Source organism: Coffea eugenioides, chromosome 7 (assembly GCF_003713205.1).
Source record: "Coffea eugenioides isolate CCC68of chromosome 7, Ceug_1.0, whole genome shotgun sequence".
NCBI classification, from domain to species: Eukaryota; Viridiplantae; Streptophyta; class Magnoliopsida; order Gentianales; family Rubiaceae; genus Coffea; species Coffea eugenioides.
The window spans coordinates 17,642,187-17,659,476 of record NC_040041.1 but is presented as its reverse complement, the minus strand read 5'-3'; the positions used below and the strand labels follow the sequence as shown (position 1 = coordinate 17,659,476).

At 37.4% G+C, this 17,290-nt stretch overlaps 1 protein-coding gene and 1 non-coding gene across 3 annotated transcripts; both read right to left on the bottom strand.

The window, feature by feature from the left end:
* Positions 1–2,310: 2,310 nt before the first annotated feature.
* On the bottom strand, positions 2,311–11,115 carry LOC113778269 (origin of replication complex subunit 1-like). Of its 2 annotated transcripts, none has more exons than XM_027323609.1 (16): positions 10,322–11,115; positions 10,080–10,215; positions 9,482–9,634; positions 9,246–9,386; positions 8,998–9,149; positions 8,822–8,921; positions 8,590–8,712; positions 8,351–8,512; positions 8,179–8,236; positions 7,900–8,078; positions 7,676–7,790; positions 5,188–5,258; positions 4,652–4,747; positions 3,868–3,944; positions 3,231–3,314; positions 2,311–2,558 (listed from the first exon to the last, which is right to left on the bottom strand). In XM_027323609.1, exons 1-16 carry the CDS (start codon positions 11,086–11,088, stop codon positions 2,495–2,497), a joined length of 2,478 nt encoding a protein of 825 aa, XP_027179410.1. In that variant the 5' UTR covers positions 11,089–11,115; the 3' UTR covers positions 2,311–2,494. The 2 variants fall into 2 exon arrangements, with proteins under 2 accessions (XP_027179410.1, XP_027179411.1); XM_027323610.1 differs by having other exon boundaries at positions 7,682–7,790.
* LOC113778891 lies at positions 9,497–9,574 on the bottom strand. Its single transcript, XR_003469357.1, has one exon. It is a non-coding gene; the product is annotated as a small nucleolar RNA snoR28 (small nucleolar RNA).
* Positions 11,116–17,290: the final 6,175 nt, after the last annotated feature.

The following is a 17,290-nucleotide window of genomic DNA, read 5'->3' as shown; positions in this document are numbered from 1 at the left end:
ACCAGATGCATGTAAATTCTTTTTTATTACTATTAAGTATACCTGCTATTGTATTGTTTAGAGTTGAAAAATGAATCAAATTACTCGATACTCAAATCAAATTCAGTTTGATAAGACTTCGTTTGAGATTGGTCATCAAATGGTCAAACTAAATTTGAACAACATATTTTATTTGATAACATTCAAATTCAATTTTTAAAAAAAAATTGTTCAAATTCGGTTTGGCAAATACACAAGTTAAATTTGAACAAAAATTCAAATTCATTAAAATAGTTAAATAATATTGAACACTAAGGTGTTCAGTTTGATTAGATTCGTTTACATCTCTAGTTTTGTTAGTTATGGTGCAACCATATTATTAAATCTTTTAAGTAATTCACAAATAAATGCTTCACAAAATGAGCAATTAAATTTTATTAACATCAACAAACTAAATGAGAAGAAAAAGATAAGTGTAGGCTCTTGAGTTATACTAGTTTGGTCTTCGCTTTCAAGTTTGGAGTTGTTCTACTGAACATCTCTGTAAAATCTGGTGAGACCAAGGATTCTTGTATAATTGTCAGCTCTCGTATAAATAATGACCAAGCTTGCTAATCTCTGCTCTAATTGAGTCAAAAGTTTTACTCTCAAGATACTTAGCAATAATCTTCTAACGGAATAGAAAAAAACTCGCATGATCACGAGTAAAATGAGTTCTACATTTTTGTTTAATGTGTTTCCTGCTGCGTTAAGTGTTGAAAAAGATTCCTAGCAAAGAGAGAGAAAAATAGGAAATTGTGCTTTAAAAATAAACCTGGAAAATGCTTATGACAAATTGGAATGGAGTTTCATGAGGCCTTAACTTGAACCATTGGTCTAGTGCCCACCAAGAGGGTCTTTAAGTTCCTTTTGAAATGTTGGTTGGGAGATCAAATCTCCTTGCCAAATATCAAATGCTAGAAATTTCTAACCTTTCAAAAACAACGGGTGCCTTAGTACACATATTTGGTTCAGAGGTTATTTAAGTTCATTTGACATGTTAGTGATCTCGTTGGACCTATCCCCTTCTCTTAAAATATAAAAGTACGGTTTAATCTCTTTTGACTTCTTAATAATCCCGTTGAACCTGTTCCCTTTCCTCATAGTATAAGAGTACGTGTAGATATAGGTATACAATACTAATGTCTGGCAACCAAAAAAAAAAAAGCCCTCAACTAATTTTGAATTCCTACCAATTCTGCCTATAATCATATGAAACTCCCTCTAAATGGATAATTCTTTTTAGAGTAATCAGACGAGGTCCATTTCGCCATATGTATATTTCTATCTGTATGACCAAGCCGTGAGCCAGAAAAATGGGAGCCTTTAAAGATTGGACCTAATTTTGTTCTTTAGTTGTCGAGAATTGTTCTATAAACACAGCAAAAAGTGTTCTAGATAATTTTTACCTAAGGTTTGGCCTATCTATCAACCTAGAGAAATGAAAGATGTTCTTCTCCAAGAACACATACCCACATGCTCAGACTCAGAGCCTAATCTTCTCTTCTGGTCTAGGAATCGACAAATGACCTTTGATAATTACTTGGGTATCCCCAGTGTCATAACAGAATTTCCTAACAGCGAGACAAGTATGGTTTCACTTTGGAAAAGATTAGAAACAAACTTGCATTGACATTTTGAGTGCAAAAACACATACTAACACTAAAGTTCTAAAGGTTCAAATTCAAAACCTCTCCTTGGACGTGCTAAAGATTATTGAGAATAAAAGGATCTGAAATTTGCATTGTGCCTAATATCATAATGGATAAAGATGACACAGGAAATTGTTAGCTCAAGTAGAACTTGGACTCCATGCAGCACAAGTGCTGTGATGACAAAAATACAGAAAAGCTTCTTGGCATTACTTAGATGGTCCAGAAGCCTTGTCGACCTGAAAGACTACAGACATGGGAGTCTTATTTCCCTTTCTTTAAAGATAAACCGTGTATCATGGATATAGCGAAGACATCAAAGGTGCTAATGCAGGCAAGGTGCTACATAAACACTAGTTTCTATAAAACAGATCTAGATAAACAATAAGTACCCAATCCAAACACCAGAAAACACCTCACATTTCCATCCTTGCCACCCTATCCCTGTAGCAACGGATCCCGACCCGTAGATTTTTTCAGAAACATCTATGATAAAGTTCCGTTAAAATATTTCAAGAAACACCCAATGCACTGACGCTAAAATTCATTGCAACTAAATACTCATCAATTCGATATAAAAAGTTTAGTCATTTGCAGGAAAAAGCATATATAAATGCCTATCAAAACTAAGAAGTGCACATCTGATAAGTGCCTTGCCATGTGGAAGGCCGATAATTATAATCCCACTTCTACAATCATAACAGGGATTTAGATCCCAAAATAAAAATGAATTTGCAAAATTGAGAGGGTTTTAGAAAACGTAAAAAGAATAAATCTGTAGTACACAAGCGGGAAAGAATGCATTAGCATCTCACTATTTGTGATTACAGGTATTTAGCCAACCATGGTAGGTCTTTGCTGTCTTTGAGGGCAAAAGTCACATCATCACTGCAAAATTCAACAGAAACATCAGGACTGTAATCTAGTTTCAATGTACATAATATTCAGATGCAAAAAAGTGGAATGCTGCAGGCACATATTCATTGTATATGAAAAATTGAAATGTTGCAGGCACAAACTTTGGACCATTATACTAGTTCCATCCTGAATGAGGCCAATTATATTTGTCATCTTAAATTTTTGTTACACAAACTAATATCAAATCACAGAGGCATAGACAACCTAACTGTCGACCTGTCATGTAGTCTCCCACACACCTAAATTCGGTTTTTATTTTTATTTCTTTTCTACAATTGCCAGCTTCAAGAGATGCTATGCAGGAGAGTCATCTAACTGAATGGTAACAAAATGAAATCCTATGTCAGCACCAGTCAATCCATTTATCCATTTGATGGCCGGTATTTTGATTTGCAATGATGTGGCATTGAACATACGTCTTCAACTAAAATCACAAGTATTGACCAAGCTGACAAAGTTTTCTGCCTTTGGCTCTTAGACACCCTAATTAGTAAAACTGGATTACACTCTTTTTTTCAAGACCTCTGGATGCCACAAGCACAGTATCAGACAGCAGTTAATTGAAACTTGTTAAAGTTGGGAAAGTAAGCTCGGAGGAATAATGATTATTCAGTTAAAACAAAGGGCTTGGTGATGACTGACCTTGGGAAATTGAGTTGCAATTTTTGCAATTTGTGTCTGACTCCCACTTCACATAATATAATTCGACATTCCCCAAGCTTACATCTGCCACAATATTAGAAACACTAGAGGTAAATAGGATTTAAATTCATCTGACATGGACTCAACACACATAGATTACCTCACTACACGTCAGCTCAAGTTTTTTCACCATCTATAATTTTCTAATGGAGAATTCGATGCTCACTAAAATGAAACGAAGATGCAAATTCCAGCAATGTACAGAGACACTCTTATGTTATCAATAACAATAAGCCTCTGAATGATCAAGGTAACACGGAAAAAAGGTCTTTGATTTTTCAACTACAGAAGAAAGGAACAAAAACAAAGAAATCCTTTTTAGATCCAATATCAAACACAAGGAGTGCAAAGAAAATTCCTCAACTTTAACTCTGGGGCACATTAGAACTTCAAATTCGGTCTAAATCTTCTTTGCTAATTAGTAAGTGCATACATGGCAAAGACACAAATGTCACACTTATTTCGTGTCTTTGAGCACATAAATGAAGTCATTTCAATAAAAGGTCTACAAGAATATGGCTGACGATATACTTTGGTTCATATGATTGAAGGAAATACAACTATTTACGCATCTTACCCAACTCTAAAGAGTGTGTCAAATCCTGGAAATGCTTCACCGTTGCTTGTACACAGGCATGAAACTGTCATTGCCAACTGCATATACAGCAAGCATTTACGGACATTATGCTGAAGAGCAATCTAATATTATAGCCTCTCCCACAGAATATAATTTTAAAAAAATCTTTAAAAACTTAAAAGAAAAGTCAACACAAAACAGAAACAGTAAAACCTGATAAAAATGGGAAGATTCAATTTTTGAATGACACTGAATGTAATCTTTTACTTTCCAGCTGCTGCTGTGGCATCAACTAACATTCAACAACCTCTCAGCAGCAGCTGGAGGCTGGATGCAGAATATCAGATTTCATACCAAACAATATAGTCAAGCTACCCTAACAGCCCGAAAAAGCTAAATCCCCCATCCCCTTTCCCCAACTCCTGGTGCCACATCCAAAAACAAAGAAGGAAAAAGAAATCCCAAGGACAGTTTGGCGGAATCAAAAACAAATCACAAAGAAACAGCAAGTTGTATCTACTATCTTGTGGTAATAGAAAAAGTAATAGATAAGACAAACAAAATATGATAGCGCTGTATGTGCCAAGGAAGCAATTGGCAGCTTGGAACCATGTGAAGATGCATAACTCAGGCATTCAGATGGTAGCACAGCAGCAAGGAGTAAGACTACAAAAATGATAGTAATAACAACATTAACTCTAACAACAACAATACTAGTACTGCTGTATTCATGACCATCATTCTAAGAAGAATAAAAATCAAAGAATGAAAGGGTCCATATAACCTTTTCAAAGCTGGTTTCACCCATGCCAGTTTTGTACAGTTCATGCACCATTGCTGCCAAGAATATTTTGCTCAGTTTGGAACAACTTTTCATTACCTGCGAACAAAGTCAATACATAAATAATGCCTGTATGAGCAGTGTATATGGTGGTTCTCCAGTAAGTAATGTATAGACTAGCTATAAAAAGAAAACTGCAATTAATAAGTGAACATCAAAGAAATATGGACCACTTAATGATCTAAAGAATACAAAGGCAGAACTCCCTTCCCAGCCTCAAAAAAAAAAGGAAGAAAATTTTGGCCTTTTATGACCACATCTAATAATAAGCCAGCTGTATCAAGTTGCATTTCAATCAAAACAGACTTCATTAGTATCCATAACTTGATTACTCAAGCCCTGTCAGGGAACTAGTACCATCAAATACTTGGATCCACCCTCAAGACAGCGGCACAGCATTTCCTTGACATCACTGATGTATTCCTCTAAGAACTGTAATGGAGTAGTGTTCACGTGATACTTCACAGTTGTATACTTACTTGAATATGAGGAGCCTGGAACATTTCCTTTACTGCTGCTTCTACATCTGCCACACCAACAAGACTTCTTCCTGAACAAATGGCATCATGCAGGTTCGTCATCTGAGCACAAGTTTTTAAGGACCAGGCATAGTTCTTAATGAAATGAATTCTACACATTTGAAGTTCTAGTTATTCATCACCAACATTAGCATACCAGGCAGAACAGGGGACAATGCACAATGTACTTCCTGAACCCCAAAATTTCTAAAGGAACGGGGGTAAAATTGCCTGCTTATTTCAGCAAAGCCAAGTTTTTTCATCATTAGGTGCTATAAATGAAGACCATATATACATATGTATGTATATTATATCAATCATCAAGAAGGGACAGTAGATGTTGTGCAACAGAAAAGACAGTGTAGATCACAATAATTAGTTCTTCAATGTCCTCACTGAAGCTTACAGCTATAAAGCTGTAAGGTAAGGTAGTTAACTTAATCCTTTGGCACCTGCTAGCTGACAGAATCTATCTTCACAAAGCTGGTGGTCGATGTTAACAGTTCATTAGCTAGTTGCGAGAAGGTGTAGAGATAGATCAAAAGGAAAACTGTAATACCAGCATATGGTGTCATTACAGCTCCATACAAAGACTTTTTTGTTAACTTTTCATACATCGCTTGCTTCATTTCAAATATCCCGATGATATGGCTTTGATTTTTTCTTTAAATGTTTAAGGGATGCAAATTACCTTTCTTCAATTTACACAAAATTTAAGTTCGTCAAAAGAATTGACAGCTAATGGTAAATGAATCAACCTTCATTGTGATGCTTAGAAGCCTTATTAGGGTTTGCATGAGCAGTAATACCAAAAAGCCCCACAAATTGGTTTACTTGGGATGACTTGAAAGAAAATCTCAGACGACAAGATCATGAGAACAAGGTCACTAAATGGTTAGTTACTTTGAAACAAATTTTATAGTATGAAATATGTTTAACTTTTGAATTGACTGCCTTAAGCCTATATTAGTGCCTGTTTTGATTCATTGAAACCTGATAAGTTCACAAAGAAACTGTGAATCCACATTTTTCTGGCGTGGAACAAATAAGCAGGATTTAAATATCTTAAACTTGAGAACTTAAAACTGCAAAATCATTAATAAAACTGCAGTAACTACAGGTACTTTTACTACTTTCACATTGTGGATTAAACTGTACTTTTTCTCTTTCAAAAAGAACAGAAACTGATTTTAGTGTAAAACTGTACTTCTGACTACAGCATCAGGTAGCAAATCGTTCACCAAATCATGTGAGGCTTAGATGCCATAAGAAGCTATTGGACATCCAATTTGGTATATCTAAAGAGAGGTGCAGACCTGAAATCTTAAAGCCATCTGTTGCAGAAAACGAGATTATTGATGTCTATTTGTCCTAAATATTATCACATCACCAATTCTAAGTGTGCAACTTATCACTATTAATCTTCAAATAAATTGCCTGCCTCTGATGAAAAGGTGTCACAAAATACACATAATACCAGCCATGTTATTGTGCTGTCAATGTCCCCAGGTCTTTCGACAAGTACTATAAACATCACTTCACTTATCTAGCCACATAGATAGAGGTAGGACAGGCAGAAGTTTCATCAATGTCTAAATTCTTTTCCTATATGTCTCCACAAATCCTGAAGCAAATTTTTCATCGTTGACTCTCTTTTCCCTGCATTTTAGCCTAATAAGTTTCTGTAACCAAACTAAAACTTTACACATCTACATTCTAAGGAATTAGCCAGCATTTCTAGAAATCTTTACAATATTAACATTGTAAAAATAAAAAATAGGAGTCAGAAAGTACTTTATGTGGGCCAATACCAAGTCCATCATTTCACAAATTGTTGTCTTAAATTCTTTTATTTACCAAAAGTTGAATAGAAGGCCAGCCTGCTCTTATCTTGCCTCTCATACTCGATGATATAAGTAAATGCTGAAAGATGAAAAATGGCAATACTTGCATAACCATGATATCTTGCAGAAACTTCAAGGACACTAAAACTTTGGCTTCATCAATTTTGGATTAGAGAAAGAATAAGCAATATTACTGAATTTCATGCCATAAAATTTTTGCAACACAATCTACCATGAAATGCTTTATTTTCAGATCTGATTACAGGTTATATGGACTGTATATGTCCTTTCACGGATCATTCTGAACCGGGATAGCAAATGCCCATGCAATTCATAGCAGTCTATCTGGATATTGTAAAGTGCTTAGAAATTGTCGATTCATTTGATGAAAACAAAAATGGAAAAGATTTATTGCCAAATTTCATGAAATAGTTCAAGGGTATTTCTTATGCAGATTCTTCTTAACTGAAAATGAGAAGCACAAGAGCCAATAAGTTGGTATTCCTTTTTCTCTATTGGTACAATTCTTCATCCGATGCTGGATTGACATGCATTCTAATTAAAATATCTTCAGATTGATGAAAGCAACATCTAAGAGGTCTCACTTGTACCAGCGGAATCATTAAGTGATTGTGATTTTCTTAAGCGATAATCTGCAAGTTCTGCCGCTCGCCTACATATCTCCAGTGCACGGCGAGCATCACCAGAGACAGCAGCAACCTAAATTTAGAAACATAAACACCAATAGTAATGAAAGCTTCAAAGCAGGTGAACTCTTTATGAGGTACACATAAACATAATTCATTTATAAAAAGAGAAAAAAAAAAACCTTTCTAGAAGCAAATTCAATTGCTGGTTTTTCAAAAGCATCAATTCCTTTGAGGCGACTAGATATGATTTCTTGAAGCTGCTGGTAGTTATAGGGCCCAAAGCAAAGCCTCTGTATGCCCATCCGACTCGAGATGCGTGGAAGCAACTTTTCAGGAAGATCCATGGTATTTGCTATACCTGGAATGATATTCAAAATGCAGAAATACTAAGTCCCATTCTTTTGTTATCATCAAATTGTGCCTGCCATGTTGAACCAATCAAGAATGTGGGTGTTTACCTATCACAATTAGTTTGGAATGTGGCTTGGTAGGCCAATCAAGAATGTTGTACAAAACCTGTGATTTACAAGCCAGGACAGGAAAAACAAGGTGGTTATGGGTGAAAAAATTTTCTAAATTTTGTAGAAAGCTGATGTTAACGTAGCTAATCTTAAATCTCCTGCCAATTACCGATTGATTTCTGGTTACTAAAAGATCAAGTTCATCTATGAGTAGGATGCAAGGCTTGTTATTTTCTTCTTCCCAATTCGTCCCATTTGAGAATCGCTCATTCAATAAGTGTAGAGCCTTTTTCCAACTAACTCTGTGTCCAGTTAAAGCTTCATAGATTACCTGAAGATAATTAAAGAAGAGAATGTCATCAGGCAATAGATGAATGTCCTAAATAAATTAAACGTCAAAAACCTTACTCTGTAGATATTTTCAGGTGAGGCTAGCTTTAGACCATTGATCTCAACGAAGCAATAAGGCTTGATATTCCCAGAATCAACTTCGATTTTTAGGGTCCTCATTACTGCAAGGACAGTCATTGTCTGTTGGTTGGCAACAACAAGAATAAGTTTATACCATTATGTGGCTAACTTTAATGTGTTGTCTAGAACCAATATGACTGTTGTTGCAATAATAGCTACTAGATCTTACCTTCCCAGTTCCAGGAACTCCATGAATATAAAGACATTTTCCGAGGCATTGACCATCAGATACAGCTCCTTTGATAAATGCAGTTATTTCTTCCATTTCTCTACATCAAATGACCTGTCATCTTTTGATAACCAAAGAATCACAAGAAATAAACAATATACTGCAGTCATCCTCACTTATTCCTACAAGGTGGAGACTTAGGTAAGCATGCCAGTAGAAGCATAGCTTTTGCTTTTCCAATTTCTGTTTGTTTGTGGCATCTTGTGTGTTCTGGTATTTTCTTTGCCCCAATCTTTTGAAGTCCAAAAAATTGCCCCTTCCGCAAGTTCTGAGAGAGTTTAAAACAGCCTATCAGCTTCAACTAGATGCCATTACCAACAAGTACTTAGGAGATTTATAAAAAAAAAAAAAAGAAAGATCATACAGCAGCCAATGAATGACCAAATGAGGGTCCACGCTGGGAGCCATTAATCTTCTCTTTTTTATAGTCTGTGTCATCTTCAGAATCAGAGTCCGTAATTTCGCAAGAATTCCAGTCCTTATCACTTTCATCCTCTTCAGCATCCTATTAATCATAAAAGCATATATCAGTCTCAATCAAGTCCAATGCAAAAGCATTACCATCCCCAATTATGTTGTTCAGAGTTTAGGAACACTTACCTCTTCATTATTTGAGATTTCTGCAATGCGTTTGAAACTGTGCCAACATACATCATACTCATATTCACACAGGAAAACGTCGTCTCCTTCATCAGCAGCCTTGCTAAAATCTTTAGGGTTCATAACATAACAATGCCTAATGATAGATTCCATCTAGAGAAACAAGTACTACAGAGTCAATGTCAACACAGAAAATTCCATGTGTCCTAAAAGAACCCCTTAGAAACATGATGCCTTCATAGTTAGAGAAATCCAGACTCTCAACAGCCTTTGTTTAATCTCATAAAACAATTGTTACATTCCACGAAATGCCCACAAACTGCTCTTTACCAGGTTCTATGTGCATAAAAGAAACAGTCTCAGTACACAATGGTAATTAACAATGCAATATACAGTTATCCAAGCATTACAAAAAAGAAACACAGCATACAATACTGAGCAACACTTTGGGACTATGCAAAACATTATGCAAAAATCATGGCATAAACCTGTTCTTCTCCAACATCTATAAATATGCAGTACGCTATCATGAAAGCATAAGCAATTGCATCTGGAAAAAGTGAACCTATACGGTGAATTAGGGGATTGCAGTTACTACCTCAACATCAGCAAATTCATTAGTCCTGTAAAGCTCCCTCCTTAAATTGTGTGGCTGTCTCCCAGCAGCAGTCTCCTCAGGAATAATATACCATCGAGACCGAAACCAATAAGTACCATCCACTTCCTTCCACATACTATGCGATATTCAAAAATCACCAGTGTAAACGTAATCAGGAATCATTAACCAGTTGAGGCATAATCATCAAAACATAACATTGGTTGGAAAAGTGTTTTCCAAACCTTTCAATATGGGCTGCCCACAAATCACTCGAAAGCAACTTCTCCTTAGCAGTCCTAGCCCTCTTCTTCCCTGCAGGTGGCACAGGCAATTCAACATTTTTCCCCAACTTTGTTGCCTCGCAGAACCTGCAAATCCAATCCCCCTCTGGAACCTCCTTTAAAGGTGGTTTCAAACATTTGAGATGAAATCCCCCCAAGCATTCATCACACTCAATCATCACCGCCCTCCCAGCCTTAAAGCACATCACACACTCCTCCACTTCAGGATCCTCATTATCCGATTCAGCATTCTCTCTCCTCTTCACATAGACATCATCCCCTATAGAAAACTCACCCCCATCATAAACCACTTTTCTATAATAAACCCTTTTCTTCCCCCCTTTCAAATCCTTATTTTTCGCAAGACCCGCATTCTTTTCTTCATCTAATTTTCTTTTTCTCCTAGTTTCATATCGATCGGGGGATATAGGCGAAATCTGCTTAGCAGCATCTTCTTGACTTTGGGGAGCTGGTTTCTTGGGGGTTTTGGGGATGGGGGTGGGGGTGGTGGTTGTGAAATTGAGGGATTTACGGCGGGTGAAACGTGGTGGTGGAGGAGGTGGAGCAGTGGCCGCTGTTGGGGTGGTGTAAAGGCGGGAAGATCGGCGGACAGGGGTGGGTTCTAGGGCTACTGGGGTTGCAGGGATTGTAATGGCATTTGAGGAAGATAGATCATGCTGTTGGTGCTTAGGGGTTTGTTTGGATCTTTTCTTTGGAGTTTCAGCCATGGGAGCTCTATTTCAGGAGGAAACCGGTGGCTGCTGCGGCGGCGGCGGTAGCAGGCGTGGACTTTGTATTTGTTTTTGGTGTTTTGCTTAGTTGGGGGCGGAAATAGTAACATGAAATGGCGGGAATTTGCAGCTTGGCTTGGCTTTCCCGCGTTTTTTTAAAATGCCTTGGATCCTCTTTCTCTGTCTTTGATACCAAATTAAACCGGGTAAATTTCCTTTTGACCCCCTAAACTATACTCTGTTTCTCACTTCAATCCCTAAACTTGTAAATTGGACACTTAAGTCCCCAAACTACTGAATCCGTCCCAATTAAGTAAAATCGTTGACGGACTTCACAGAATCATTAGGGTTCTTCGAGCGTGTAAAACAAGCGCCGTTAGTGAGACTAGATAAGTCATGAAAACTAAAATAGCCAGCACATAATTGTAATTTCGCCCGTTAGGTATAAGGGCAAAAGCAAAATAAGCCGAAACAGCTTTGTTTTTGTTTCTGCTGTCTTCACCTTGGATTTGAACACACACAGAGAGAGAGAGAGAGAGAGAAAAGGTGTGAACAATACATTATCAAATTTCTACTAGTCTATACCCTTGAAATGATAGTGACCGTGAGTCAGAGGTGAAATTTATTGTAAACATGGGAAATTCAAGATCGCCATTGAAGAGGGTTTGATGGAGAAATGAGGTTGCCATTGAAGAACAATAAGAGAAAGGCCGCCCCCAGTAAGAGAAATGATATTACGGTCATTGTTTGCTTGTTGGATAATAGCGTATATAGTAGTTGGGTTATTTGATTGTTGTCGGTTAGGTTTAGTAGTGATATTGTGGAATGTAAAAAGGGCCAGATTGACCTCTATATGTTATATGTTAGTGATAAATTATGGTAGACAAAATTGTTTAATGTCGAATGTATGGGCTTGAAAATGATTTGGGGTCTTTTTTAAGTCAATGTTTATCTTGTCCAAACCCTAATGTTCCCTGTATTAAAGACATTGTGGTCCCCGATTCACTGTAAAAGGTGTCAAAAAATTAATTATTGAATTAAAAAAAATTTTCTTTGAACCAGGAAATGGTGATAGTGGAATTTGGCCTGAACCTTTCTCCTTAAAGATACACCATCAAGGGACCTTCACAGACTCTCCTAACAAGCAGTATATAGGGGGAAAGGTTGATTTTATAGGCAGATGCAACCCAAAAATGTGGTCATTAGTAGCTCTAGACAAATGTGGAGAGAGACTTGGGTATGATGTAGAAGATGGTTTTGGGTGGTATTATCTGCTACCAGGGATGACATTGGATACAGGCTTGGTCTTTTGTATGTGTGATAGGGATTGTGAGATGATGGTGAACATATTACCACCACATAGGGTGGCAAAAGTGTTTCTTAGTGTTTTCTCACAAGGTTATCCACAGGTTGCAGCACCCTTAAGTCAAGCTAAGGGAGATGAAGCCGAAAGGGATAGAGACAGTGATGTTATAATCATAGAAAAGGGTATAGACCCTGATGAAGTGGAAAAAGATGGTAGAGAAAATATTGACATTCATCCAGTAAATTTAGACACTACAAAAGGGTGTAGTAGCAACTGGACACCGAGAGTACCGAATTTGTTTTCTAAAGATTTAGACAGTAGTAATGGGCCAAAAATAGCACCAGAAACTGCAGGCAAGCAAGGAAAAGGTGCTGATGTTGAACCAAAAAGTGAGGATTTTTATAGTGTTGCTGCTGAAGATGAACCAGAATATGAAGAAGTGAATAGCAAAGCGACTGAAACTGAAATTTTGGTAGAAGAGAAAGCTGATAATAGGAGTGATGCTGCAAAGGAACCAAAAGATGTTGAAGGCTATGATGAAGCTTTAAATGCACAAGTCAGAGAAGAAGATGAATGTAAAAATTGCAATGAAAATGCACAAAAGGCAGCCAGCAATGAAGGTGGTGTAGGGGAAATATCATGTGATATTGCCAGACAAGAAGAGGAAGAAAATGGAGTCAATGTTGATGAGAAGATGGCAGATTCAGACTATGAGGATCCAGGGGGAGACAATGACATATTAGATGAAGCCATCAAAATTGGTCAAACTATTGGAGGAGACCTAGGTGCACATGAAGCTGGCCCTTCGCATTGCAATAAACTTGGTCCTTCTCATTGTAGCGAGCAAAGAAAGAAGAAGCCAGGAAGGAAGAGAGACCCACCCATTGAAATTAACTGTTGTGATGACCCTGATATGATTAATATTGATGACATTGAATCAGAATATGACTTGGATGGTTCATTTGAATTGAGGAGTCAAAGTGAATCTGATGAAGATGGGAATAGTAAGACAAGGAGGCCTAAATTTCCAGTTAACAGACATGAAGAAACCAAAGTTTGAAGTTGGTCAGAAGTTCACATCAGTCATTACATTCAGGTTGGCTGTAAGAATCCAAGCAATAATGGATGGGAGAGATGTGTGTTTCAAGAAAAATGACACACGTAAGGTGAGACTGAAATGCAGAAATTGTGACTAGCAGCTATTTGGGTCTAAAATGCAAGATGAAAACACCTTTCAAATAAAAGCACTTAGTGATGAGCACACTTGTGGAAGAGTGTTCCACAATAAAAACATGACATTTAGGTTGGCTAGCAAACTATTTGTTGATGAGGTAAGGAAAGCGCCATCTATGACAGTGCATGAGTTGATGGCCAAAGTAACTGAGGAGTTAAATATTGATTTCAGCCTTAAGTAAGGGTATAGAACACTTAGAAAAGTGAGAGACACTATTCAGGGGTCCCATGACAAACAGTACACCATGTTGGAAACATTTTGTGGTGAATTGAGGAGGGCAAATCCGGGATCTACTGTGTTTGTTGAGACTGATATAGATGAAGATGGTGTTTCTAGGTTTAGAAGGCTGTATATGTGCTTAGAACCAATAAAGAGAGGTTTTTTAGCTGGCTGTAGATAGTGGATTGGGTTAGATAGTTGCTTCCTAAAAGGTCCATATGGTGGGCAGTTTTTATTAGCAGTTGGAATGGATGGTGATAACAAAATGTTTCCGTTGGCTTTGTCAGTTGTTGGGGTAGAGAATTATGATAACTGGAGTTGGTCTTTAGGATTACTTGTACAAGATTTACAAATTTCAGACTCTAGTACATGGTGTATTATGACTGACAAACAGAAGGTAGTATTTATTAATTTGTTACCCATTAACTATTTATGTTAAACTATTGATATTAGTGTGACATATGTGATTGTTGTGCTGTGTTGCACAGGGTATAGTTCAGGCTGTTAGGGACAAACTTCCACAAGCTGAGCATAGGTGTTGTGTCCAACACCTTTATACTAACTTCAAGCAAATGCATAGAGGTCTTGCTCTTAAAGATAGGCTTTGGAGCTGTGCAAGGGCTTCATATATGACTCAGTTCAAAGCAGAAATAGAGATGATGAAGCAAGAATCAAAGGATGCATATACATGGTTGGATGAAAAGGACCCTAATACTTGGTCTAGGGATCATTTCAAGACTGGATTGGATTGCGATATATTGGTTAATAATATGTGTGAATCTTTTAATTCAGTTATTTTAAAGGCATGATCACTGCCCATCATAGGCATGTTGCAAACTATTTACTTATATTTGTTGAAGAGAATGGAGAAGAATAGAGAGGCAATGTCCAAGCATGAAGGTTAAGCTAATTGCTTACTGTTTTTTATCATCATTTTTAAAGTTACACTATGTTCAATATCTAATTTGCCCTTTTATTGGTCAGATCTCTTATGTCCAGCAATTTTTGACATTCTTGAGAAGACCAAGAAAGAGCAATGCATGTGCATCTGCTATTATGCTGGCACAATGAAGTATCAGATATGCTGTCATTTTGGTGACCAGTTTGTCATTGATTTAGGGAGCAAGACCTGCACTTGTAGAAAATGGCAACTGAGGGAAATCCCATATGGCCATGCAGTTGCTGCTTTTAATAGGAGACGTGACAAACCAGAAAAAAATGTGGCACCCTTCTATTGGAAGAGTACATACATGAAGAGTTATGAACCTGTGTTGAATCCAATCAATGGTCCTAATCTATGGGCCCCAGAGACTCTTGTTTGTGAATTGTGAATCAAACACTTGGGATGGATAGGATTTGATTTAAGCTGTAGGGAAGTTCTGTTGCATCTAATTCATAGCGTGACTACTTGTGCTAGGAAGATTTTTATTACACAATTCTGTCTTCATCATCGGGCTTTCATCGACACCACACAATCTGGAGAACAATACTAGTACTGTTAACTAACGTCTTTTGCGATAAAGAAGTCCTTTCCTTTTTGGGAATGACAGATGTGTGAATTTCAATCTTAGAATTGGTTGGTGGAACATTAGATTGGTTTGTGGCGACTAGCTTTGTGGTCATTGTTACACGAGAAAGAAAGAGTACTACGGTATTATAGTAGTATAACAAAAGAAGGTATTATTGTATAACTTGCTGTTATTTCAAAACCTGAATCTCGAGTGAATCGAGAGGAAGGGGGCCGGTGTGAAACATAAAATTAGGAATTTTTTACTAATAATATCCTTACAAAAGTCTACTTTCGAAAACAAATGCATCAGGCGAAGAAGAAAAGAGATACGAAAAGTACCCTTCTTGCTAACACAACTTTTCTTAAAACGCATCTTCGGCGAAATCAAATTTCCATCATCAGAGGTCAAGATGAGTTCGATGAAAGTTCAGCGAAAGAAATTCGAGCAGAAGCGAGCCAGTGAGTCAGGAGGAGGGAGACGGTTGATGACTATTCACTGGTCTATTTTCTATGTCTCCAAAAAAATTTTTTTTAACGGAGACGATAAATCTATTCTATCCTACATTAGGGGGGGGCGGAGCTAAAGAAATCCAAAGGTAATTCGGAAGGGACTGAACCACCACCGTGCACCCGACTGAATATTTTTTAAAGCAAAACCACTTAACGTGGCAATTGAAGCACTGAAATTTTGAAGCACTCAAATCTGAGGACACTAAAATTTTGAAGCACTGAAAGTGAAAACCCACTTAACCTTAGGTGGAATACCTTACCCCAAAAAAAAAAAATCTTTTAAACCGTAATTTTGTTCGCATCAGATATTTACACCTTTATCCACCAACTTAAGAAGGCGTTAAAACTTTTTGAAAATGCAGAAGTAAACACCTTTGCTCCATCACTCATAAAAAGGAGTGTATTTTAAGGCGGAAACGAAATGTAGCCTGCAACTGTTCCAGATAGTCAGTCACATATTGTTTTTGGCTACTGGATCCAGCAAATGGACTTGGAAAATCAATCATCCTGCTGCATACAGATATAGTGAGTGAGCATAAATAGACGGAGTAGGAATGTACAATCCAGGCTATATCTTGTCATAGCCCTCAATCAGTAGACGAAAGAGGAAAGATTTTCCAAAATGGAGAATTTCAAGCAGTATGTCTGTTTTGGTGCACATTGGGCCAAAAAACATCTGAGTTAGAATTGCTCCATTTCATTTAAAGGGCCATGAGTTGGATAGGGTTCCAATTCGCATAATTTAATTTCTACTTCAAAGGTAGTTCAATTTGTCAGAGGCACAAATAATCTGCCTAATAGCCGCTCATTCAATATAACCACGAAGTTTTGGATCTTCCAACCAGTAGGCAGTAAAAGGTGTTTCCGTAGCAGCCCGGGCAGCGGTTAATGAAAGGGTACACGCATTTCTGGATTATCAACTACGTTTCACCACCAAAAACTAACCTCTCCTCCATAGCCTTTGCAATCCTGATAACCATTCAAACTCTGGATCCATCCTTTTCAAAAAGCTTATTGCATTGCTCGCTATTTGCATCCGCACAAGTAATTACGGATGGAGGCAATTTGCTATTTCCACGTTACAGCGGAATACGACTTCCCACATCGACTTCTTTCGCTACATGACTAACAGACAACCAATCGATTTGGTTTACATCAAATTTTAGAATCAGCTAAAACAGAAGCGTAAATTGGAAAACCATTCACGTCTCTAAATGAGCACTAGCCAAGTTCAAAAGCGTACATAATTCTTAAGGTCTCAAAGGCCAAATATTATCCTATACCAAATTGGGCTGCGGAACATGGATTTGATGATCTCCCGTGCATAATATACGAGCTTTGATGCTCTTAAGATTACAATCATATTATGGAATGATCACCTCCTTACAGGTGGCACAACGCCCCTGCCAGGTGGACATCC